The 24,360-nt window shown below is 41.2% G+C and overlaps 2 protein-coding genes across 3 annotated transcripts in view; one reads left to right on the top strand and one right to left on the bottom strand.

Annotated features, from left to right (window-relative positions):
• The window catches only part of LOC139752089 (alpha-2-macroglobulin-like), a 52,777-nt gene extending 39,926 nt beyond the window's left edge, over positions 1-12,851 (top strand). Inside the window, exons 18-28 of the mRNA XM_071667949.1 lie at positions 8-219; positions 685-767; positions 1,174-1,292; positions 3,527-3,677; positions 4,212-4,345; positions 5,169-5,273; positions 6,249-6,513; positions 6,695-6,846; positions 7,063-7,275; positions 10,497-10,901; positions 12,274-12,851. Of these exons, the coding sequence (XP_071524050.1) occupies positions 8-219; positions 685-767; positions 1,174-1,292; positions 3,527-3,677; positions 4,212-4,345; positions 5,169-5,273; positions 6,249-6,513; positions 6,695-6,846; positions 7,063-7,275; positions 10,497-10,901; positions 12,274-12,318 (1,884 nt within the window). The 3' untranslated portion in view covers positions 12,319-12,851. The remainder of the gene's footprint in view (positions 1-7; positions 220-684; positions 768-1,173; positions 1,293-3,526; positions 3,678-4,211; positions 4,346-5,168; positions 5,274-6,248; positions 6,514-6,694; positions 6,847-7,062; positions 7,276-10,496; positions 10,902-12,273) is intronic.
• Positions 12,852-15,363: 2,512 nt separating this feature from the next.
• On the bottom strand, positions 15,364-23,925 carry LOC139752090 (Y+L amino acid transporter 2-like). Of its 2 annotated transcripts, none has more exons than XM_071667952.1 (10): positions 23,687-23,925; positions 21,992-22,438; positions 20,448-20,666; positions 19,159-19,384; positions 17,249-17,293; positions 16,939-17,062; positions 16,598-16,798; positions 16,158-16,307; positions 15,837-16,014; positions 15,364-15,488 (listed from the first exon to the last, which is right to left on the bottom strand). In XM_071667952.1, exons 2-10 carry the CDS (start codon positions 22,398-22,400, stop codon positions 15,427-15,429), a joined length of 1,614 nt encoding a protein of 537 aa, XP_071524053.1. In that variant the 5' UTR covers positions 22,401-22,438; positions 23,687-23,925; the 3' UTR covers positions 15,364-15,426. The 2 variants fall into 2 exon arrangements, with proteins under 2 accessions (XP_071524053.1, XP_071524051.1); XM_071667950.1 differs by having other exon boundaries at positions 23,717-23,925.
• Positions 23,926-24,360: the final 435 nt, after the last annotated feature.

Here is a 24,360-nt window from a genome sequence, read left to right as displayed (position 1 = left end):
TCCACAGGTAACAGTCTTCCTTCCCAAGACTAAGCAGCTACAGGTCATCAGGTCGTCAAACGACTCCGATATCGGTCGACGCAGCTCGTGCCTCGGTGCCAAGGAAAAAGTGGTCCACACAGTGAAGGTGAAGCCACTAGAACTCGGAGACGTCAACATTACTGTGTCTGCCGTTGTCGACAACAGAATCATGAACTGCACTAGCAAGGAGAAATACAGGTATGTGTATCATAGATCTGAAGATGATTCAAGAGACAGAATTAAATCTAGTGTAGAGACGAACTTCTGGTTATCACGATCAAAGTCATAACATACGAATTAATACCACATCTATTCAAATTGCTTTGATGAGCACTCGAAGTCCTGCCAGGTAAAGCCAGGTTCCTCACACAAGGAGACGCATTGTACAGATTATCTCTAAACAAGGGAACTGTTCCTCAGGTGTACTTCAGCCAAAAGAAACACTTATTCTAAGGGAAACACGTGATTGAAAAAAAAGTCTAAGTGAAAAAATTGGACCACTACACACTTAGAATTAGAGAGACTCACACTCACAGACGTGGACAACCACACATTTAGATTTAGAAGCACTCACGCTCACAGACGTTCAAACCACTCATAATCTAAGGCATGACATACCAGGTCGAAAAGAAAAGAAACTGTCATATCTGGTTTTCTTTCTAGGGATGCGATGGTTAAGCCCATCAAGGTAGAGCCTGAAGGATTCCCCAAGGAGAAAACTTGGACGAAATACGTGTGCCCAGAAGGTAGAGTATTTCCTTTAGGTGTATATTTGGGACACAAGATTCTGTGGAAGACAAGACCCCAACACTGTTAAAAAAAAAGGTGAATGACTGAAAGGAAAACGATATATTCAGGTGTATCACTGGCCAAAGCATTTACCTCACACTCGAGTAACTTTGATGTTCGTGAGTTATGAGATGATGGTAGAATCTGCAAGCTGTTCAGTAAAACATGGCTACAGAACGACTTCCTTGTCCTTCATTTATGTTTAATATTACAAAAATGATAAATTTCTTTCATCTATGTCTAGGGAAAATATATATATATATATATATATATATATATATATATATATATATATATATATATATATATATATATATATATATATATATATACACATATATGCTCCATTTACCTCATTTTCAGATCCCACGGCAAGTAAAGCAACAGAAAAATTGAATGTTAGTCTGCCGAATGACGTCGTGGAGGGGTCTGCCCGTGGCTGGGTCACAGTCGTCGGTGACCTGCTCGCTCTTACACTGGAGGTCAGTACAACCTTTATCACGAGCCTTCACAACTGCCCTTTTTGTAATCATATCCTCATACATGTATATATATATATATATATATATATATATATATATATATATATATATATATATATATATATATATTTTATTATCTATTTATTTTGCTTTGTCGCTGTCTCCCGCATTTGCGAGGTAGCGCAAGGAAACAGAAGAAAGAAATGGCCCAACCCATCCCCATACACATGTATATACACACACGTCCACAAACGCAAATATACATACCTATACATCTCAATGTACACATATATATACACACACAGACACATACATATATACCCATGCACACAATTCACACTGTCTGCCTTTATTCATTTCCATCGCCACCTCGCCACACATGAAATACCATCCCCCTCCCCCCTCATGTGTGCGAGGTAGCGCTAGGAAAAGATAACAAAGGCCCCATTCGCTCACACTCAGGCTCCAGCTGTCATGCAATAATGCCCGAAACCACAGCTCCCTTTCCACATCCAGGCCCCACACAACTTTCCATGGTTTACCACAGACGCTTCACATGCCCTGATTCAATCCACTGACAGCACGTCAACCCCGGTATACCACATCGCTCCAATTCACTCTATTCCTTGCTCGCCTTTCACCCTCCTGCATGTTCAGGCCCCGATCACACAAAATCTTTTTCACTCCATCTTTCCACCTCCAATTTGGTCTCCCACTTCTCCTCGTTCCCTCCACCTCCGACAAAAATATCCTCTTGGTCAATCATTCCCCACTCATTCTCTCCATGTGCCCATACCATGTCAAAACACCCTCTTCTGCTCTCTCAACCACGCTCTTTTTATTTCCACACATCTCTCTTACCCTTACATTACTTCCTCGATCAAACCACCTCACACCACACATTGTCCTCAAACATCTCATTTCCAGCACATCCATCCTCCTGCGCACAACTCTATCCATAGCCTACGCCTCGCAACCATACAACATTGTTGGAACCACTATTCCTTCAAACATACCCATTTTTGCTTTCCGAGATAATGTTCTCGACTTCCACACATTCTTCAAGGCTCCCAGGATTTTCGCCCCCTCCCCCACCCTATGATTCGCTTCCGCTTCCATGGTTCCATCCGCTGCCAGATCCACTCCCAGATATCTAAAACACTTTACTTCCTCCAGTTTTTCTCCATTCAAACTTACCTCCCAATTGACTTGACCCTCAACCCTACTGTACCTAATAACCTTGCTCTTATTCACATTTACTCTTAACTTTCTTCTTTCACACACTTTACCAAACTCAGTCACCAGCTTCTGCAGTTTCTCACGTGAATCAGCCACCAGTGCTGTATCAACAGCGAACAACAACTGACTCACTTCCCAAGCTCTCTCATCCACAACAGACTTCATACTTGCCCCTCTTTCCAAAACTCTTGCATTTACCTCCCTAACAACCCCATCCATAAACAAATTAAACAACCATGAAGACATCACACACCCCTGCCGCAAACGTACATTCACTGAGAACCAATCACTTTCCTCCCTTCCTACACGTACACATGCCTTATATCCTCGATAAAAACTTTTCACTGCTTCTAACAACTTGCCTCCCATACCATATATTCTTAATACCTTCCACAGAGCATCTCTATCAACTCTATCATATGCCTTCTCCAGATCCATAAATGCTATATACAGATCCATTTGCTTTTCTAAGTATTTCTCACATACATTCTTCAAAGTATATATATATATATATATATATATATATATATATATATATATATATATATATATATATATATATATATATATATATATATATATATATATATATATATATATATATATGTATATATATATATATATATATATGTACATATATATATATATACATATATATATATATGTGTGTGTGTGTGTGTGTGTGTGTGTGTGTGTATATATGCTATCACCACGGCTGTTTAATTTGTTTATGGATGGGATGGTGATGGAGGTAAATACAAGTCTTAGAGAGAGGGGGGTGAGTATGTGGTTTGTTGGGGATGAGGGAGGGCCTGGAAAATGAGTCATAGGGTAGGTGAGGGGGCGGAACTTCTGGGAGCGCTGAAAAATATATTGCCCAGATTTTTTTCTCATTCATTTATTTTTCATTTAATGCTGTAAGATAAGTGTGGCTAAGAAAATGAGATTTTCTTTTCTAATCTTGATGAACTTGACTAATGAGCAGATCACCACAGAACCTGGGGCACCTGATCCGTATGCCGTCCGGGTGTGGAGAGCAGAACATGGTTAACTTCGCCCCCAACATCTTCATCATGCAGTACCTGACGATCAGCAGACAAATCACACGAGACACTGCTAGAAGACTCAAACAGTACATGGAAGAAGGTGATTAAGTTGTTGAGCAGCGAAAAGCTTATGACACTCATTTCAGTGCCTTTTGTCTCAGCCAAAGGGATACTGAATCGGTCTAAATGGAAATCATTGTCTCCAACGCTGTTCCATTGCCTCAAACGTTCTTCCCATGGCTGAGAGACAGGTTGTTCACAAGCTGATCATAATATATAAGCTATGTAGGAATGTCTTGCTACACACGGTAGAGAGAAACTGGTCATTCGATTTAAAAACTTGACTTTTGGATACCGTCTAAAACAACACGTATGTGACATGACTTATTTAGACATCGTGATATGATGGATGATATAATGATATGCAACGTATAAGACTGTAATGATGTCATGATATATCAAACAATAGGACTAAGAATTCGAGGGTCTCTTCGACTCTTGACAACTGCCAGTGTAATTAATTGCCTCGTCACTGATAGTCCTCTCTCTCTCTCTCTCTCTCTCTCTCTCTCTCTCTCTCTCTCTCTCTCTCTCTCTCTCTCTCTCTCTCTCTCTCTCTCTCTCTCTGCCACAGGTTACCAGCGAGAACTCCGGTACCAGCATCCTGACGGTTCCTTCAGCGCCTTCGGTCCTATCGATGGCTCGGGCTCCACCTGGTTAACGGCCTTTGTCCTCAAGTCCTTCTCTCAAGCTCAGCCCTACATCATGGTGAGCTTAAGTGGCATCACTCGTCATATCACGACCGCGGCAGCTGTTGTGGGGGGAACTCAGGCCTGTATTAGGTGGCGAGGCAGCCTTGGTAGTATGGCAACCAGGGTTTGTTACAGCCTGAGAATGTATGAGGGCGTGACACTGTAGCAGTCCTGGATGTGTGTATGGTAAGTCTGCTGGCAAAGTGACGTTTGAGGAGTGGTCGTGTAGCCAACACCGCTAGTTTGGCGATTAGCGATATTTTTTTCTTTTTTTTTTTTGTTGTTGTTTCGTCAACCTTGATGTGAAATCACTCCAGGTATGGTCAGAATGACAAGCGTGTGAAGCTTAAGGTTGGAAATGATATCAATATGTTGATCTAATGTTTTACCATTACAGGGTATTTGAAAATCCTTTGACTGGGACAGCGTTTTTACGACCTCACAAAAATATGGGAGACATACTCACAAACACGTGGATCCAAAGCAAAAATATACAGGCACACACACACACACACACACACACACACACACACACCTTGATCTCAGCAGCTTGATTTTAACCTTGTCTTACAAAGTGTAATTATTCCTTTTCCTTCCCTCACTCTATTTCAGGAAAAATATTCATTTGGAGTACCTTAACATGGACAGCCTATAATCTTCTCTGATGTCGTGGACTTAGCTGTTCTAGTGGTCTTATTCTCGATCTCTGCTGGGAGATGGGTAGCATCATGCGTACCCGCGGAGATGGGCAGCATCATGCGTACCCGCTTTCAAACATACTTACTCTGGTTCTTGGTCCTTGGTCCTTATCCACAGCTCTCGTGTCTCATCACCTACAGATCGATAAGGAACAACTCAAGAAATCCCAGGCGTGGTTGCTGTCGAAGCAGAGTGGGTATGGTTGCTTTTTGTCAGTCGGCAAAGTGATCCACAAGGCTATGAAGGTAAGAAATTCAATACCATCTCAAAGGAGATTTTAGTTTCGTCCTCATTACAAACCTTCACACAGAAATAATTTGACAAATGTAGATGATTTATACTTTATATTTCCGTATGTAGTCTATACACCAGATGGTAACTGTATCTGAATATGGAAAACCTATACAAAATGATTCGATGTTCTTTGGGCAGCATATACTATTTTTTCTGTCATTTGTACCTGATTAATTCGAATGAAATTTTTATCATTCGTTTTTGATGCATATTCTAAGCTCTTACAGACGGGAAAGAATATGTTTTTGTTATGTTTCGTCTTATTGTTCTTGTCAACAATCGATAATACAGAGTCACTTCAACATTTCTGAGGACGACTGACTTAGATCTTGATTGGCATGTTTACTTTGATTCAAGGCGCCGATGTCCATCTTTCTTATCTAGGTCTTTTAAAGGATTTCCTTAGGATCACAGGCCATAAAACACCACTTGAATTCACCATATCAAGGCATCTAGGATGATGTTAGTTAGGTCTTTCCTCAGGCCTTGTTGATGAGTCTTGTCGCAAAGATATCTTACGTGTTAATGGAAGGTGACATAATGTATATATATATTCTCATTAACCCACCCACCCACCCACCCACACACACACACACACACACACCAGTATATAGACTGTCACATGATATAATGTCAGTGTTCAGTTCATTTCAGAGCGGATCATCGTCCGATGTGTCATTAAGATCCCTAAGTATTTGGGAGTGTCAGATCAATAGTTGATTTATCCCATCACACCATAAACGAATCACTATGGCGTTCCGTGGATTCATTTAGGTCCCCCCTCTTATCACGGTACCAATATCCCCCACGGCGAGACACCGCCAGCAACCTGCACGTCAGGTTTTTTTTTGGCAGTCACCATAGCAATCACCTTCACTCTCCTCCCGCCCTTTACTGTCCTTCCGCCCTTCACTATCCTCCCTCAGGGCGGCATCGGGGGAAAGACGCGGCCAATAACCCTCACAGCCTACGTGATAATCTCGCTGCTCGAGGCCGGGATGGACCCTACTGACTCGGCCGTGCAACGTGCCATTCAGTGCCTGAGGTCGTATGAGGTCCACGACCTCTATCCTCTGGCGCTCAAGGCTTACGCTCTGTCGCTGGCCCGCCTGCACGCCGCTGAGACCGCCATACAGCAGATAATGACGAGTATTCAGGAAGGAGACGTTCCGTTGAAGTACATCGAAGACGGTAATGGATTTGATGCTCATTGTTGTGTGTGTGTGTGCGTGTTGTGTGTATGTGTGCGTGTGTGTGTGTGTGTGTGTGTGTGTGTGTGTGTGTGTGTATTCACATATATCTCATGCTCTACGCTTTTGAGAGGATTTCATTTATTCATGATAATCTTTTCTTCTTTCGAATCTCATCTCAGGCAAGGGTACTGCCCTGGGTGTTGAGACTGCCGGTTACTTGGTCTTGGCTATGATGACCTTGAACCCCATGGCGTACAAAAGGACTGCTTTGAACATCGTCAAGTGGATCACCGAAGAGAGGAATGGCCAGGGTGGTTTCCACTCCACTCAGGTAGGTGATCCTGTGCATAATCTTGATGCGTCTATAGAAACAACAACGGGTTAGAAAGATACGTTTGGCGTGGCTTCACAGAGAGTTGTATGCTGACAAGGAAATAAGACACACACACACACAGACAGACAGACAGACAGAAAAAAAACGGAAATAAAACAGGTTATGCTTTGAAGATCCAGAACCAACAAACTCTTCACTGCTATCCCCCAATAGGACACTGTCGTGGCACTGCAGGCACTGGCCAAGTTCGCGTCCTATGTGTACAAGGATTCATTGGATGTAGAGATCACTGTCAGGGCCAAGGATCTCCATTATAAGTTCGTCGTCCAAGAGAGCAACAAGTTGCTGCAGCAGAGGGTGGTGCTACCCGAATTACCTGCTCTCCTCAGCCACTCTGCCACTGGTAAAGGTTGTGCTGTTGTTCAGGTGAGTCAAGTTATGGTCTTAAGCATAATCCTGCATATACATATATATATATATATATATATATATATATATATATATATATATATATATATATATATATATATATATATATATATATATATATATATATATTTTTTTTTTTTTTTTTTTTTTTTTTTTTATACTTTGTCGCTGTCTCCCGCGTTTGCGAGGTAGCGCAAGGAAAACAGACGAAAGAAATGGCCCAACCCCCCCCCCCCCATACACATGTACATACACACGTCCAGACACGCAAATATACATACCTACACAGCTTTCCATGGTTTACCCCAGACGCTTCACATGCCTTGCTTCAATCCACTGACAGCACGTCAACCCCTGTATACCACATGACTCCAATTCACTCTATTTCTTGCCCTCCTTTCACCCTCCTGCATGTTCAGGCCCCGATCACACAAAATCTTTTTCACTCCATCTTTCCACCTCCAATTTGGTCTCCCTCTTCTCCTCGTTCCCTCCACCTCCGACACATATATCCTCTTGGTCAATCTCTCCTCACTCATTCTCTCCATGTGCCCAAACCATTTCAAAACACCCTCTTCTGCTCTCTCGACCACGCTCTTTTTATTTCCACACATCTCTCTTACCCTTACGTTACTTACTCGATCAAACCACCTCACACCACACATTGTCCTCAAACATCTCATTTCCAGCACATCCATCCTCCTGCGCACATCTCTATCCATAGCCCACGCCTCGCAACCATACAGCATTGTTGGAACCACTATTCCCTCAAACATACCCATTTTTGCTTTCCGAGATAATGTTCTCGACTTCCACACATTTTTCAAGGCTCCCAAAATTTTCGCCCCCTCCCCCACCCTATGATCCACTTCCGCTTCCATGGTTCCATCCGCTGACAGATCCACTCCCAGATATCTAAAACACTTCACTTCCTCCAGTTTTTCTCCATTCAAACTCACCTCCCAATTGACTTGACCCTCACCCCTACTGTACCTAATAACCTTGCTCTTATTCACATTTACTCTCAACTTTCTTCTTCCACACACTTTACCAAACTCAGTCACCAGCTTCTGCAGTTTCTCACATGAATCAGCCACCAGCGCTGTATCATCAGCGAACAACAATTGACTCACTTCCCAAGCTCTCTCATCCCCAACAGACTTCATACTTGCCCCTCTTTCCAGGACTCTTGCATTTACCTCCTTTACAACCCCATCCATAAACAAATTAAACAACCATGGAGACATCACACACCCCTGCCGCAAACCTACATTCACTGAGAACCAATCACTTTCCTCTCTTCCTACACGTACACATGCCTTACATCCTCGATATATATATATATATATATATATATATATATATATATATATATATATATATATATATTATCCCTGGGGATAGGGGAGAAAGAATACTTCCCACGTATTCCCCGCGTGTCATAGAAGGCGACTAAAAGGGAAGGGAGTGGGAGGCTGGAAATCCTCCCCTCTCCTTTTTTTTTCCCAAAAGAAGAAACAGAGAAGGGGGCCAGGTGAGGATATTCCCTCAAAGGCACAGTCCTCATCCTCTGTTCTTGCGGGAAATGGCGATTAGTATAAAAAATATACATATATATATATATATATATATATATATATATATATATATATATATATATATATATATATATATATATATATATATATATATATATATATATATATATATATATATATATATATTATATATTTTTTTTTTTTTTTTTTTTTTTTTATACTTTGTCGCTGTCTCCCGCGTTTGCGAGGTAGCGCAAGGAAACAGACGAAAGAAATGGCCCAACCCTCCCCATACACATGTACATACACACGTCCACACACGCAAATATACATACCTACACAGCTTTCCATGGTTTACCCCCGGACGCTTCACATGCCTTGATTCAATCCACTGACAGCACGTCAACCCCTGTATACCACATCGCTCCAATTCACTCTATTCCTTGCCCTCCTTTCACCCTCCTGCATGTTCAGGCCCCGATCACACAAAATCCTTTTCACTCCATCTTTCCACCTCCAATTTGGTCTCCCTCTTCTCCTCGTTCCCTCCACCTCCGACACATATATCCTCTTGGTCAATCTTTCCTCACTCATTCTCTCCATGTGCCCAAACCATTTCAAAACACCCTCTTCTGCTCTCTCAACCACGCTCTTTTTATTTCCACACATCTCTCTTACCCTTACGTTACTTACTCGATCAAACCACCTCACACCACACATTGTCCTCAAACATCTCATTTCCAGCACATCCATCCTCCTGCGCACAACTCTATCCATAGCCCACGCCTCGCAACCATACAACATTGTTGGAACTACTATTCCTTCAAACATACCCATTTTTGCTTTCCGGGATAATGTTCTCGACTTCCACACATTTTTCAAGGCTCCCAAAATTTTCGCCCCCTCCCCCACCCTATGATCCACTTCCGCTTCCATGGTTCCATCCGCTGACAGATCCACTCCCAGATATCTAAAACACTTCACTTCCTCCAGTTTTTCTCCATTCAAACTCACCTCCCAATTGACTTGACCCTCAACCCTACTGTACCTAATAACCTTGCTCTTATTCACATTTACTCTTAACTTTCTTCTTCCACACACTTTACCAAACTCCGTCACCAGCTTCTGCATATAGATAGATAGATAGATAGATAGATAGATAGATAGATAGATAGATAGATAGATAGATATTTCGTTACTGGGATGGCCTTGATTAGGGCCCGTGTCGCCTCAGCTGACAGAAAAAGATCCACGTAGATAACATCAGACAAGTACACAGAATTACAGAGAAGTAAGGATATGACACAATAATTCAGTGAAGAATAGGTTACAGTCTTATCAGATACAGCAATGCTAGGTACTCTATACTCTCGAAGATAATGATATTTAGTGTTCTGATGCCTAAATTTTGCATTCTCAATGCACGTTCAACGATTAGGCTCATCGTACACGTAAGGATATTCATCTGAAGCAAGAATGTGTTAAGGGGAAAATGCCATGGAAAACGGACAGTTCGAAGGAAATAGCCATATCTCATACATTCTACGTGAGCTCTTAAAGGCTCTTATGTACATTCAGATTCACGTTTGATCTTCGGCCAGACAGCGTCACCCCCTCCCCCTTTCCCCCCTTCCCCCATTGTGTCTATCTACTGATCTGGTTTGTCTGCTCTTCCCTTAGGCTGTCCTCCGGTACAACACCATCAATCCTGAACCAAGCGATGCCTTCGACTTGCACGTCCGCACTCAAACGGCACCAGACAGGAACTGCAACACCAAGTCGATCACAGCGTGTACCTCCTACCTCCTTCCTGACGGCGAGTCCAACATGGCCATCATCGAAGTGGACGTCGTCTCGGGTTATTTGCCCATGAAGGATGACCTCGGCACGATCATCATGGGCAACAAGATTGCCATCAAGAAGTTCGATGTGGACGGCAGCAAAGTATCTCTCTACTTGGATAACCTCACCGCCGAGAAGGTGTGCGTGGATTTCCGCGTGGTGCGTGAGGCGGACGTGGAACGAGTCAAGCCTGGCACCGTTTCGGTGTACGACTATTATGAGCCCAGTTTCAAAATTAGTGAGGTCAGTTCTGGTTGATTTTCACACTTTGAGTACAGCGATCGACTCATCATCGTAAACTTAGTCCTTGTTACAATTTTAGAATTTCTTTTTTTTCAAATTGTTACTTTAGATTTCATTTTTTGACATTGTTACTTTGAATTACTCCTTTTTTTCTTTTTACATTGTTACTTTGAATTAAGAGATATATTAAGTGCGTCGCATTACGAAAAGTCTTTGGCTTGAAACACTTCACACTTTAATGAGTTCCCTGCGTCTTTCACCTCGGGAAATATTAACTCATAGTATCAACCTTATCCGTAGGGAAAGAAGAGAAAGAACACTAACCTCATATTCGACGCCCGTCGTAAAAAACGGCTAAAAAGGAAAGGGGTCAGGGAGCTGGAAGCTCGCGCGTTCTTTCATTCTTATTTTCTAAAGATGGAACAGAAGAAGGAGCCAAGCGAGGAGTGCTTATCCTCCTCGATGGCTCGGGATGAAGTGTCTGATGTAATCAGAACAAGACGAGAGAGATTGGTAACAAGGTTAGGGAGAGGAACCTGAATGGTCTGGTTCTCAGCGTAAAGAAAAAGAAAAAAAGAGCTGAAGGGGAACGGAAACTGGAGAGAGAGAGAGAGAGAGAGAGAGAGAGAGAGAGAGAGAGAGAGAGAGAGAGAGAGAGAGAGAGAGAGAATGTTGCTTGTATCCATTAGGTCTCAACGGTAGATGTGAAGCAGTGAATAGGTCGTCTGGGATCAGGTGAATTAAGCATTATATAAGCTAATTTCGCACGAGCACTGACCGTGAAAGTAGCGATAAATTAAGGCAAGAGAGGATATCCGTAGGACTAGAAGAGAGGCAGAGGGAGGAGCAGAAGACAGCGTCGGGTGAAGACGCAATAGTCCAAGGATGTCGTTAGCCTTAGGCTGGATGATAGATATTTGGGATGACTAATGAGGACTGGAATGATGCAGACCTGGATGTGGGATTATCATTCCATAGGAAGACGTAACCAGCTTTCTTAGACTGAGCTGACTGCAAGTTGTATGATTAAGACGAATGAGATAAACGTAATCATTATTGCTGTTGGCTTATAATCACTCCAAGGATACTGATGTAATTAATCATCATTAGAGGACGTGTATGATTAATCCCAGAATAATGATGTGAGTAACGAGTACCAAGAAGGTATTAATAAGGATAAAGCGGTGGTGGAAAGCTGTCTAATTCAATGTTCTGAAAGCTTACAAACTGACCCAGATTTCGGATCTTACAAATCGTGTAACCTATGCGAGAGCACAATGCGTAAGGCTTCTAATTTTGCTAATGACTCCACATGTACTGCTGATATTTTATGAACTGTTTGGAATGATGATTTCCTACCTTTATTTCACAGACTTACATCCTCCCTCCTGCGTCAGAGTGCATTCGCAAGTGGTGAAGAGCCCCACACGAGACGGAAGATCACGCAGGCTGCGCAACACCGAAACTGAGCTTCAAGATCACGGGGCATGATGGTAGGTGACATTTAAGGTTAATCACGACTCTCAAGACTGAAAGAAATGACCCCAGAAACGGCAGACACGTCCACGCAAGGTAAAGGTTCTCGCTATGGTATAATATATCCTCGAGTTCCAATGACAGAAAAATAACAGCCTCTTCTCATCCTCTTTCTCAATCGTTTATTGGGACTTGATTAGTATTTGTGTTTAGACAGAATCACTGTATTTGCTACTAGCTTTTCCGGACCCAATCAACCCATAATGTCATCATTAACTTGTCTCTTGAAACTGGTTTTAGTTGCCACATACTTGCCTTAGATTGTATGGCAAGATCAGACTTCATTCTACTGTTATTTATAGTCATCATCGTACTGCAATAATTCTGACAAATCTTTGTCAACTTGACAGATGAATGAGTTAGAGAAAGTATTGTTTTTAAATAAACCTTCACGGATCATAATAAAACCATACATCCAGTAGTTTACTTCCCTTCCTAGACGTTTGTTTCAGTATTTGAAAAGAATATCAAGAATTGCAAGAGCTATGATTCTTTATTTATAATCCCTTTTTGTTCCATATGAAGATATATATGTACATGTACAATATATATATATATATATATATATATATATATATATATATATATATATATATATATATATATATATATATATATATATGTAATTTTGATTTAATGAAAGATTCGGTTTTACCAAAATAGATATCCCTAAATGAATTAGGAAATTTCTCAACATGTGAATATCATTACGAATTATTTCTACGATCATCTGGATGATGATGATGATGATGATGATGATGATGATGATCTTGCCCATGATAAACCATCTCCACCAGGGAGAGTCACTGTCGGCCATTTCCCATGACCTGAGCCTCACCCACGGTAATGCCTGCCTCCCTCAGCCTTGTCCTCCCATTATCCCTGAGGCGCCAACCCTTCAGATGAAAGGATAAGGCTAAAGTCTCCTCAGACGTACATAACATCCTACAACACCAAACATCGACCCACTGTAAAACATTCCATAAAAGTGTCTTCCTCCTCCTTCTCTTCCTCTTCCTCCTCCTCCTCCTCCTCCTCCTCCTTCTCCCACCCCAAAAGGATGAGTCATTGCTCAAAATAAATCACAATGAAGAATTTCCCCCCCAGAATGATTCACCTCTCTCCTTTCTTTTTCTTTTTTTTTTTTTAACTATATGATGTATGCTCAATAACTCACCTCCATCAGTCACGACGCGATTTCCATAATAAGGTACCCTCTTCCCCCCAACCACCAGAAGATGACTTCTCTCGGAACAATACATCTCCTTCAAGTAAGAGTCCAGGAGTGAGGCTTTTCCCCACAGTAAATCCCCAGCTACTGTCTCTCTGCTCTAGCCTTTTCTCTAATGATGGTCTAAAAATAAATCTCAGTATTTCAGATGTAGTGTCAATATATTATGATTTTTGTTTCCATTTTGGTGTGTAGGTAGAGTTCTGTGTCTGGTTGTATAAAAAATATAGTAATGACTGCTCTCTGGCAGGATAAGGATTTTGGAGTGAGTACATATATATATATATATATATATATATATATATATATATATATATATATATATATATATATATATATATATATATATATATATATATATATATATATATATATATGTATGTATATGCATGTATATTTGGGTAAGTTGGGCCATTCTTTCGTCTGTTTCCTTGCGCTACCTCGCTAACGCGGGAGACAGCGACAAAGTAATAATATATATATTAGACTCGTAAATCTGGTCACTATGGTAGCATTGTCCTGAAGGTACGGAAACTGGCTACATCTTTTCCTGTGTATGAAACCTAACCTGCAGGGGATCTTAGATGAACTTTCATAGTGTGTGTTTAGCCGTATGTACACATTAAAGCAGAAGTAACGGTTCTCTATGAAGGCGGACGACTGTAGATAGGGTAAGGCGTGGGGACGCCGCTGTAAGTAAGTCCCTATGGAACTTACACGGAGCTCTTACCGATGTCTTGCTACTCCTTAGCACAGATGGGTTGCAGGTTGGCGGCATAAATTAGAGCTTTCGTTTTATATTCTCCGGTGTGAGGTAAAGTGATGATGAACATTATGAGGATCAGTAGAAAATGCAGAGCGATGTAGGTGAGATATTTGTAGACCTCAACACAGAACCCAGGAAAGCTTACCAACTAACTTCATATTCGTTTAATGATTTAGGAGAAATATGCTGCCTGTTTTGTAGCAAGGATGCGCTCCAGCTAGGCGAGCAACCCTCTCGAGAACTAGGCGGATAAGAGAAATCGTAAACAAGGTGAATTTCGGATGCTGTAAGAAGTAAGTGAGGTTTGGTACGAAGCTAGGCCCCCATTTGTTTACCAAATGGCGTCCTAGCTTCGCCTCTTCGATGTATATCAACTGACTTTTATTTCTCTCTTGTGTCTTCCCTGATGATGTGATTATTACACGAAAGTGCACTTGGGAACTTATCGTGTTTCATTCTCCCCGTGGACTCATAGGAATATCTTGATCACGCGCAAAATTGTGATCCTTTCCAATATATATATATATATATATATATATATATATATATATATATATATATATATATATATATATATATATATATATATCAAACACACCATACAGACAAGGTCGATAAGGCTAACAATGTCAGTTTAGAACTACCAATCGAAATAACTCAAAATGTCATCCTTAGGTGCTTGAGATGCTTCTAACATCATACTCTCTCTGAATGTACGAACATTGAACGTTTGCTAAATTACACACCTCCTAGACACTTTCATTTCGCAGCACATTATATCAAATATAAGAAGGATAACAAAAGAAAATCATCATACATAGAATACATGTATTTGCATATATTCAATGTACAATTGAATGCATATATATATATATATATATATATATATATATATATATATATATATATATATATATATATATATATATATATATATATATATATATATATAATGTGAATAAGTTGGTTTGGGGAATAGATCAGAGCCGGTGTCAGTCCATTTTTTTCTCAGGCAGTCCCAGGAATAATAGCTGGCAAAGGTACGTCAGTTTTCCTGAAAGATACGAAGGTTTCATTGGTCCCATCTGACCATCCGGCTGTGAGACGAGTCTCATGGCAAGTTAGAAACCTCTGATTATATTAGTCCAAATGCGAAGTTAACATTAGGCTCTTGAATATACTCATGGATTATATTGTGAAAGAACTGAATATTTATGTACGTACTGTAATTCTGATTAATCATATACAACCCCAGATCCCCTTTTATGGGGCTTTTGCGTGATAAGTAGCCAGCAGTTGATGAACTTTTCTTTGGGGGGAAGGAGAATTGGAAAAGCTGGCAGAGTATACAGATATGTAGCTATGAATGGGGACAAAACAGGAATCCTTAAGATCTACTTACCAAGGGGTTTGGATAACCGGTCAGCGATGTCTTTCCTGTAGATGGCCAAGTAGTAGAGGGGCAAGCCAGTAGCAATGATGCCTATGGACGCCCCTACTTCTACGGGATTAGCAATCAGGGGAAACACCATCAAAAACAGTTGGGTCAACCAGTACAGTATTGGCAGCAGCAACCAGACCTGAAAGGAAGAATCCTCTGTATGCATAAACGCAAGAACGGAATAAACATGAATGCATAAACACAGACAGACACACACACAGACAAGCATATCAAGATATCACAGACTCTTCACCAGAGCCCAATGGAGTGAATGATGCCTACCTTAAAAGGCCTGGATCTTTCCGGCTGCTTGTACCGGAGCCATAAGAGAGCAGATACGCAGCCGAAGTGTGTGAGGGTGTAGCAGAAAGTGGAGTAGTTGATAAGTACCACCACGTCTGAGGTCACCAGCATCAGTAGACACAGTATCCCCTGCAATATAATGTTTGTGATTTTAGATGACTTTCACAGCAGTCATTATATGCAGCTCTCTGTCTCTGAAATACGAGGTTATATGGTTTAATGCTCCTTGGTACCCAGTTGTATGACTGTCTTGTGCAATAACCATACAAGAGATCAGTTGAGGCGTATGCAAACATCTTATCGTACTTGTAGAATCACGTGATAAAATTTACGTCATACAAGAGATCATTTTCATCCACATTTGAGACGTCTTGAACATTTGTGCTCACCGTCTAAAGAAAGATACATGCTCCACTCACATTGAAAACTACAGCAGGAATGGGAGTAAACCTGGTGGCATGAAGGAGAGACAGCGCCTCAGGGAAATGTCCTCTCCTCGCTCCGACGAAGATCAGACGCGCCTGCGTGAATATTCCCCCGTTCATGCCACCGAAGGTCGAGCAGGTGACGAAGAGAGGCATCGTCCACGCCAGCACACCTAAGGTACGGGCGGCGAAGGACTGCAACGAAATGGGTGATATAAAGATATGTGTTAATGGGAAACAGAAAAAGCAATCAGGGAGAGAGAGAGAGAGAGAGAGAGAGAGAGAGAGAGAGAGAGAGAGAGAGAGAGAGAGAGAGAGAGAGAGAGAGCACCTACCATAGCCACAGCACTGGAGGAGATCATCTCAGCAGGACTCAGCACAGCGAAGTAAGCAACGTTAGTCAAAGTGTAGATGATCGTCACCAAGGACGTAGCGATCAGGATAGCCAGTGGCATATTCCTGTGGAGGCATCATCAGCAGTTACTCTCAGTGTGACAGGGATTTTCATATATATATATATATATATATATATATGTATATATATATATATATACAAAAAGCATTGGTGACTTATCTAACTCAGGGACAAAACGAATTAAACTAGCTAGTGTATACAAGTTTCTTGAGAAAAGATTATAAACTTACCTGCTTGAATTCTTCATTTCTTCCACCAGAAATGTTACTTTTTCCCTGAAAGAAGGAAAACCAGTGTTAGTTTTGCTCTATGACGTCTTTGCGGTGACACCTTACCCTGCAGGTAGACTATAGTTGAATAGATATCATAAACACCTCTTTGAAACATACGTTCAATCTTCGGATTTTCTACCAGTGACTCTTATCATTCAGGACCAGCACCATTGAAAGAGACAAATCTTCATTGTACGTTTTAGCATAATTTGCTCCCTTCTGATAAAAAAAAATCCTTTGGTCACATGAAAACGGTAATGTCAAGGTGAGTGATGTATCAATAGAAGGAGGATCCAGATGATGTCTTCAAGTACAACACTAACAGGCTTTAACTAGGGAGCAAATGATAAAAAAGAAAACTTGAAAACAACATCTGAGAATTGAAAAATGAAATTGATTAGGATATGTACTCCATTATACATCAAGTAATGCTAGAGGTACCTATTCGGTGTACAATCAACCACCCTCTACAGCGAGAATCATCAACGGTATGGTGCAGGTTGATCAAAATATACAGCCGGCAAGAAGAAGAAGAAGAAGAAGAAGAAGAAGAAGAAGAAGAAGAAGAAGAAGAAGAAGATAACCTGACATCAATAATGAAGGCCGACTTCCTCATTTCTCACCTGACTGAGTTGAAGGACGTCGACCTCAATTCCCGAGTAGGCAAGGGAAAGGAAGGTTATGTGTCGGGTCGGTCGTTAAAAATCATATGTCTCTTAGTAAGGGCATAAGGATATCCATATCTGTGTTAGAACGAAATGAAAACTTGACTGAATTGATATGAAATGTATGAAAGACTATTCTGAAAATCTGGACGAATTCTGAAAAATCCCATTTCGATACAGAGCATTGCAAGTACGCTTCATCATGATCATTTCATTTCATTCATACTGGTGTTTGGAAGATACTTAGACAGTCATCATAAGAATATCGTCTCATAATGAATAATATCTGCCAGAAATAAGTGTTATTGTGATTTGATATCATCCAGGAAGGAATTTCTCTTCCTTCGAGTAAGTGTTTAAACAACAAAGTTTTGTGTTTTAGTAGTTTTGCAGCCTCTAACTCACAGTGAATTTCCTTCACTGTGTCACCTCACCGTTGCTTTCGGAAGGTATTGCTAACACCTCATGTTTTATGTGAATTCTCTGTCATTTCTACATTCCATTCACTGTAAGTGGTCGCTGACGAATGGAATGACCATAACAGCCGTGTACGGCCTCAAGTCTCATTCAGTTTTCATGTTTTATGTACGTACATCAGTATCTTTTGATCATTTTTGGGTCATCCACACTCCCAAGACTTGCAGTTAAAGAAAATCTGGAATGTGTTGGCTTGATAACTCTCTCAGAGCAAAGTAATATCCCATTGATTTGGTGTAATTTCGTCTTCCTGTCTAAATGTTTCCCAGTACAAAATAGCTAGATCTAATGATACTGGCGAACCATTTCCTCCTTCTTACCGTTCTTTTTCAAATCCTAATAATGCATGATGATTTGGCAACACACCTGTTCGGCCTTCTAAAGTTCTTCTGCTATTGTCATTTCGATATAGACATCACCAAAGAGGTGAGTAACAGTGATTCATTCGGTCCTGTTTTGATAAACGGATTCTAATACTATATATCAATTATTCAGTTCATGAATGCAAGATGAGGAAGAGATTTTAAGAGGTACAGGAAATAAGAATGAGACAGAAGTACCAACCGAACCGAAAGAGTCTAAGGATTGATTGCTCATTGGAAAATCCACCGAACTCACGGGTCTGTTTACCGTACCTCAGTAAGTACCTGTGCCAATACCCACATCACCCACACCCCTCCCATGGTTCCCTCTGACTTGTCCCAAGTGCAAAGAATATCCTCTCACCAACCGCCATAGGAGAAGAGACTCTGGTAGAAGGCGGTGGAGATGGCTGTCGCTGCCCAGCTCGTACCGTGCATGGGGTCCCTGTAGTTGTCCAGGTGGCCTGAAGCCAAATGGTTTATTCCCATCACGATGATCAACACCAGGGCCAGCACTTTGGTCACCGTGAAGACGTTCTGAATGTTGGCCGCCCACTTCACGTTCATGGAGTTGACCCAAGTGAGAAAACCTGCCGATCGTTTTATTCGACTTTACATATGTTTCACAATACTTACTTCCGTGTTGTCAGACGCTCGCCACTGCAGAGTTTTGTGCCCTTTAAAAATGTGGACATCATGAATGTAAACTACACACTGAGTATATATGTTTTTGAATGACGACATTCTCTGAGACGTATGCCTATCTCAAACGGCTAATTCAAATATTACTCTGAGGTTTTCAAAACATTATGTTAAGTCAGTTTCATAGACTCACATGCCAATCATTACACAAGTGTACCTTACCATTCTCTCTTCTTAATGACTTCATGAACCTTAGTTTTCCACTCATTAATCTTAACTACTTCCAAAAGTTACGCTAAACTGTATAGATGATGTATTTTAGTGGTTAGAAAACTGGTTGACTGAAGAACTTTATGGTTCAGAATGGTCAGACGTAACAAACGGGGTACCACAGGGATTAATCATGGAACCACTTCTCTTTCATCACATATATTGATATAGATGATAATCAGCGCTGTAAGATGTCGAAATATCCAGTCGTTCATCAAACTAATGAATATATCTACAACAGAAATTGAAAGTCTACAGTTGATAAGTAACATAGACAAGTTGACAAGCGAGGTTCATACGTAGCAAACTACATGAAAGTAAAAGCAGTTGAAATTAACATCATAGATACGATTAAAAGATGTTCTTGGCGAAAACGTAGCTTCAGGCAAACGATTAACTTTACTTACCCTTTCGTAGATGAAAATATTACAGCAGTGTTTTGAAGGTTTACTTCATGCTCGAAATTCTGTTGGTGATTTCTTCTACTAACATTAAGAGATTTGGTTGATAGTTGGAGTGGAGAGCAGAAGAGATAACAGAATCTATTTCGGTACCTCGAAAGTATACCCAGTGATCGTTTTCTTCTTTGTTTTCGTTTTTATGACGATCTAAGATCAATATATTTTATATATATATATATATATATATATATATATATATATATATATATATATATATATATATATATATATATATATATACGACAGAATATCCATGAATCACCGAATATCTTTGACTTACCTATCAGACCAGCGGCGATGAGCCTCCTGGGCACATCTGGAACCTCGCACTCAGACACGACGGCCTCCAGGAGGTAGTTTGCAAAGGTGATGGCTACCACGGCCATCCCAGCGGCGTTCCTGATAACCACAGTCAGCCACATGTACAAAAATGCCGTCACCGGTCCGAACGCCTCCATCAGGTAGCTGAACATCCCGCCGCTCTCTGGGATCATTGTACCTGCCAGAGGGTAATGTCACGCAAGAATGATCACGAAAAACAGCACTTCCACACACATACACACACACACACACGATCAGGAACGCTACTGTATCACGAAAAGCGCCGTAATATATAAGCACAGCGCCCTAGTTTATATGTTGACGTAACTGCCCTAGCCTTTTATAAAGTGCGCACTGAGTCATCCATCGGTATATTGCGCACTGAGTCATCCATCGGTATATTGTGCACTGAGTCATCCATCGGTATATTGCGCACCGAGTCATCCATCGGTATATTGCGCACTGAGTCATCCATCGGTATATTGCGCACCGAGTCATCCATCGGTATATTGCGCACTGAGTCATCCATCGGTATATTGCGCACCGAGTCATCCATCGGTATATTGCGCACCGAGTCATCCATCGGTTTATAATGTAGCAAGATCTACCCTCGTTATTCTGTAAGACCTACGTATGGGTGCGAGAGATGTTTGTGCGTTTGTTATATTTCGATTACCCATTGGTCCTTATTCCGTTAGGGTATAGTGGTGGGTTTGGGTAAGTCAAGTGATGTTGTGCCGCTGATGTTGTTATAACAGTTGGTTGATGCTGATGATGTTCTCAATACGTGTGTTAAAGTTTGTGGTATGAGTGGTAGGAGTCCTTGTGATAGCTCTGATTCTAATGGGCCAGCCTTTTTTTTTTTTTTTGGTGTTGGTAAGACTGTGTTGTGAGTGGCTCGGCAAGGGGGGGTGATGTTAATGAATAGCGGTGTTGCTAATGGCACTAACTGGCGTGATATTAGTAGTCCTATGATGGTGTTACTGTGCGTAGAATTTAGTTCTGGTGTTTTGTTTATGTTGGTATCCCTGACCTGTGTCGTTGGAGACGCTGTTAGGCCTATGTTCATTATGCTGGTCACGTCAGTTCGCCTGTGTCCTGATGTTTTTAGGTCGGTCCTGTCGTACTGGTCATATATATTCATATATATATATATATATATATATATATATATATATATATATATATATATATATATATATATATATATATTCTTTCATACTATTCACCATTTCCCCCGCTAGCGAGGTAGCGTTAAGAACAGAGGAACGGGCCTTTGAGGAAATATCCCCACCTGGCCCCCTTCTCTGTTCCCTCTTTTGGAAAAAGAAAACATTCATCCTTATGTATGATACTTCCAGTCATACTCACGCATTAGGATGACTATACATACATATACGAATACACAAATCATTACAATGTAGTTGTAGCCACGTAATCTAAACTCACCACCTCTTTCACAACGAGAAGAACGTCTTTAACGAAACTGATGGAAAAACTAACCCAGTTCGGCGAAGCAGAGAGCCCCCACTGTGGACATCATGCCACATGCTGCCCACACTATCAGGCTCATCCCAACGCTCCCGCTATACTCGATCACACCTTTGGGAGACACGAAGATCCCAGACCCGATCACAGTTCCAACGATCATGGTGATGCCCTCGAACAGGCCTAATTCCTTCTTCAGACAGACTGTCTCCTCAAGGATGACCTTGGGAGTATCATTTGGTGCACGGTGGCCAGGCTCGGTAGTGGGTGTCTGACCCGCCTTAGTGGGCGTTTCTGGTGATGCATCCTTGAGTGGTTTTGCTGGTGTTGCTGCAGGTGGTGATGGTTGCGGCGGTGATGGTGCTGGTGTGGCTGTTGTTGCTTCCTTCTGAAGGCTGTGGTCAGAAATGCTTTCCTTATGCATCGTTGTGTCTGCGGAGCCTCGTGTCGCAAAATTTCTGTCTGAAAACACGTGGAATGTTAAATAAAACACTCAAGGTGACCCTTAAAAAAAGTGGGGAGGGGGAAATATAGAGTTAACCGATAAATACAGGAAATCATTTCTAGTGATGAGATGTGAAGCGTTTAAAAGTTATTCTCTTCTCAGTTACTCTAAAACGTATGAAAAAGTATCATTTCTACCGTTGACATAATAGACGGCTAAACACGAGATCGAAATGGAAAAGTCGAGGAATTACTTTTGTTACTCTGTGGTGTCTTATATATTCTCTATAACTCATATCATACCTTACCTGTATCAATTGTCAATAAAACTGTCAAGAACACAAAGCCACTCAGCTTAATAAGCGTGTGCTGGGCATTGCCTTACATGGGCGCAGCGATCACCCTTCACTCTCTTGGTACACGCGATGACATACTTAACCTATAGAATTTGCTAAATGTACTCAGTTTGACGTTTAGAAAATATAATGTCTTACCTCTAACTGTCCTTGACCTTGATTCCAATTCACAAAGGTCTGGAAAGTACTAAATTAAGGTTGTGGTACAATGAATCTAGTATCTGACTTCCTTTCACAAAAATATAGTGTATGTAACCTGCCTTGCGAGCTATACGCAGATTTAGTATACTTCAGTAATGCTAGATAATCATACTATTCATTACTAAGTGATTTCGCACGGATAGAGGATTCTACACTTTATAAACAACACTAATCTTGTTACTATGAAGATCTAGGCTTCTGTATAGAAATTCTAAAGGTCTCCCCACCGCGCTGAAGTTATAACATCCCCTGGCTTGAAAGGAATACGTAGAATGGTAACGTACTCTGTGTACCCTCCTCTCGCGAGAGAGAGAGAGAGAGAGAGAGAGAGAGAGAGAGAGAGAGAGAGAGAGAGAGAGAGAGAGAGACGACGGCTGGATGCGAGGGTACACTAAACTCCTTCAAAAAGTCTCGGTCATGTACCTACGAATAACCCTAGTTACTGCACACCTAGCAATAAAGTTTCAAAAGGGGGCATCAAACTGGTCCTCTCAAACTCCGACGACGGAATTTCGTACGGAGTGGAGCTTTTATCAACGTACTTTAGATATCAAACAATTTTCGTGTTATTAGTATCTGCTCATTTTTTTTTCATTAGCATGAATGCAAAAAAAAAGAAAAAGTACATTCACTCATTTGCGTAGTTCCTACCATTTTTGAGTGAAAGTATTGGAAAGAAATGATATAGGAGTAAACAGGTTATACGAACCACCACAGTGATTTGCAGACGCCACCTCACCTGGTACTGCTTAGTTCATTGTACTGTCGAGCTTACAAAAATATTTTAAGTGAACATCGTTTTCTTATCAGAGGTTTTCATCACTTCTGTCATCATTCACCATCACCATCTTTTAAGTCAAAACTCTTCGTCGGTCGGGTTAGGATTAGTTTTAAGCTACAACCCTCCACTGCTAGCGACACTCTGCCTTGCCAGATGGGGACTGAAGCAGGCATGCCAACAGGGGAAGTTGTACCGTCTACTTTCACTAAAACTAGACCTGCTTGGGAAGCCCAGAGGTATCTGCGCATGCGCAGGTAAAGATGGCTACCCCCGCGCGTGTTTCGTACTCTAAAACTAAAACTTTTTTTTTGTGTGTGATATATGCTGTTAAGGAATTTACACAACTTAAGATTTTTTTTAGGGGGAGGGAGGGAGGGGGAGTATCTTATAGAGAGGCGTTAAGAAACCGTCTCGAACAGACTAACTTCTGAAGCAGCGAAACATATATGCCCTCGCACTCTAGACTCAGATTGGCAAAACTTGCACATTCACCTAAACAAACCAAGTTCGTCCCTGCCTCCGCACCTCTCTTAACCAAGACAAGCTATGTAAACAGTTATTTCAGTTCTGGGACGCGTGTCTTCGTTTTTCATGTGGGAATA

This window comes from Panulirus ornatus, chromosome 12 (assembly GCF_036320965.1).
Source record: "Panulirus ornatus isolate Po-2019 chromosome 12, ASM3632096v1, whole genome shotgun sequence".
In the NCBI taxonomy this organism is placed as follows: Eukaryota; Metazoa; Arthropoda; class Malacostraca; order Decapoda; family Palinuridae; genus Panulirus; species Panulirus ornatus.
This window is presented reverse-complemented; position numbering and strand designations above follow the sequence as displayed.

Coding starts and splice junctions, on each gene's coding strand:
- LOC139752090 (XM_071667952.1), bottom strand. CDS start 22,400: ATGCATAAGGAAAGCATTTCTGACCACAGCCTTCAGAAGGAAGCAACA. Junction 19,385..20,447: donor CATCGCCGCTGGTCTGATAG/GTAAGTCAAAGA, acceptor AACGATCGGCAG/GTTTTCTCACTTGGGTCAAC. Junction 17,063..17,248: donor GAAATGAAGAATTCAAGCAG/GTAAGTTTATAA, acceptor ATGCCTCCACAG/GAATATGCCACTGGCTATCC.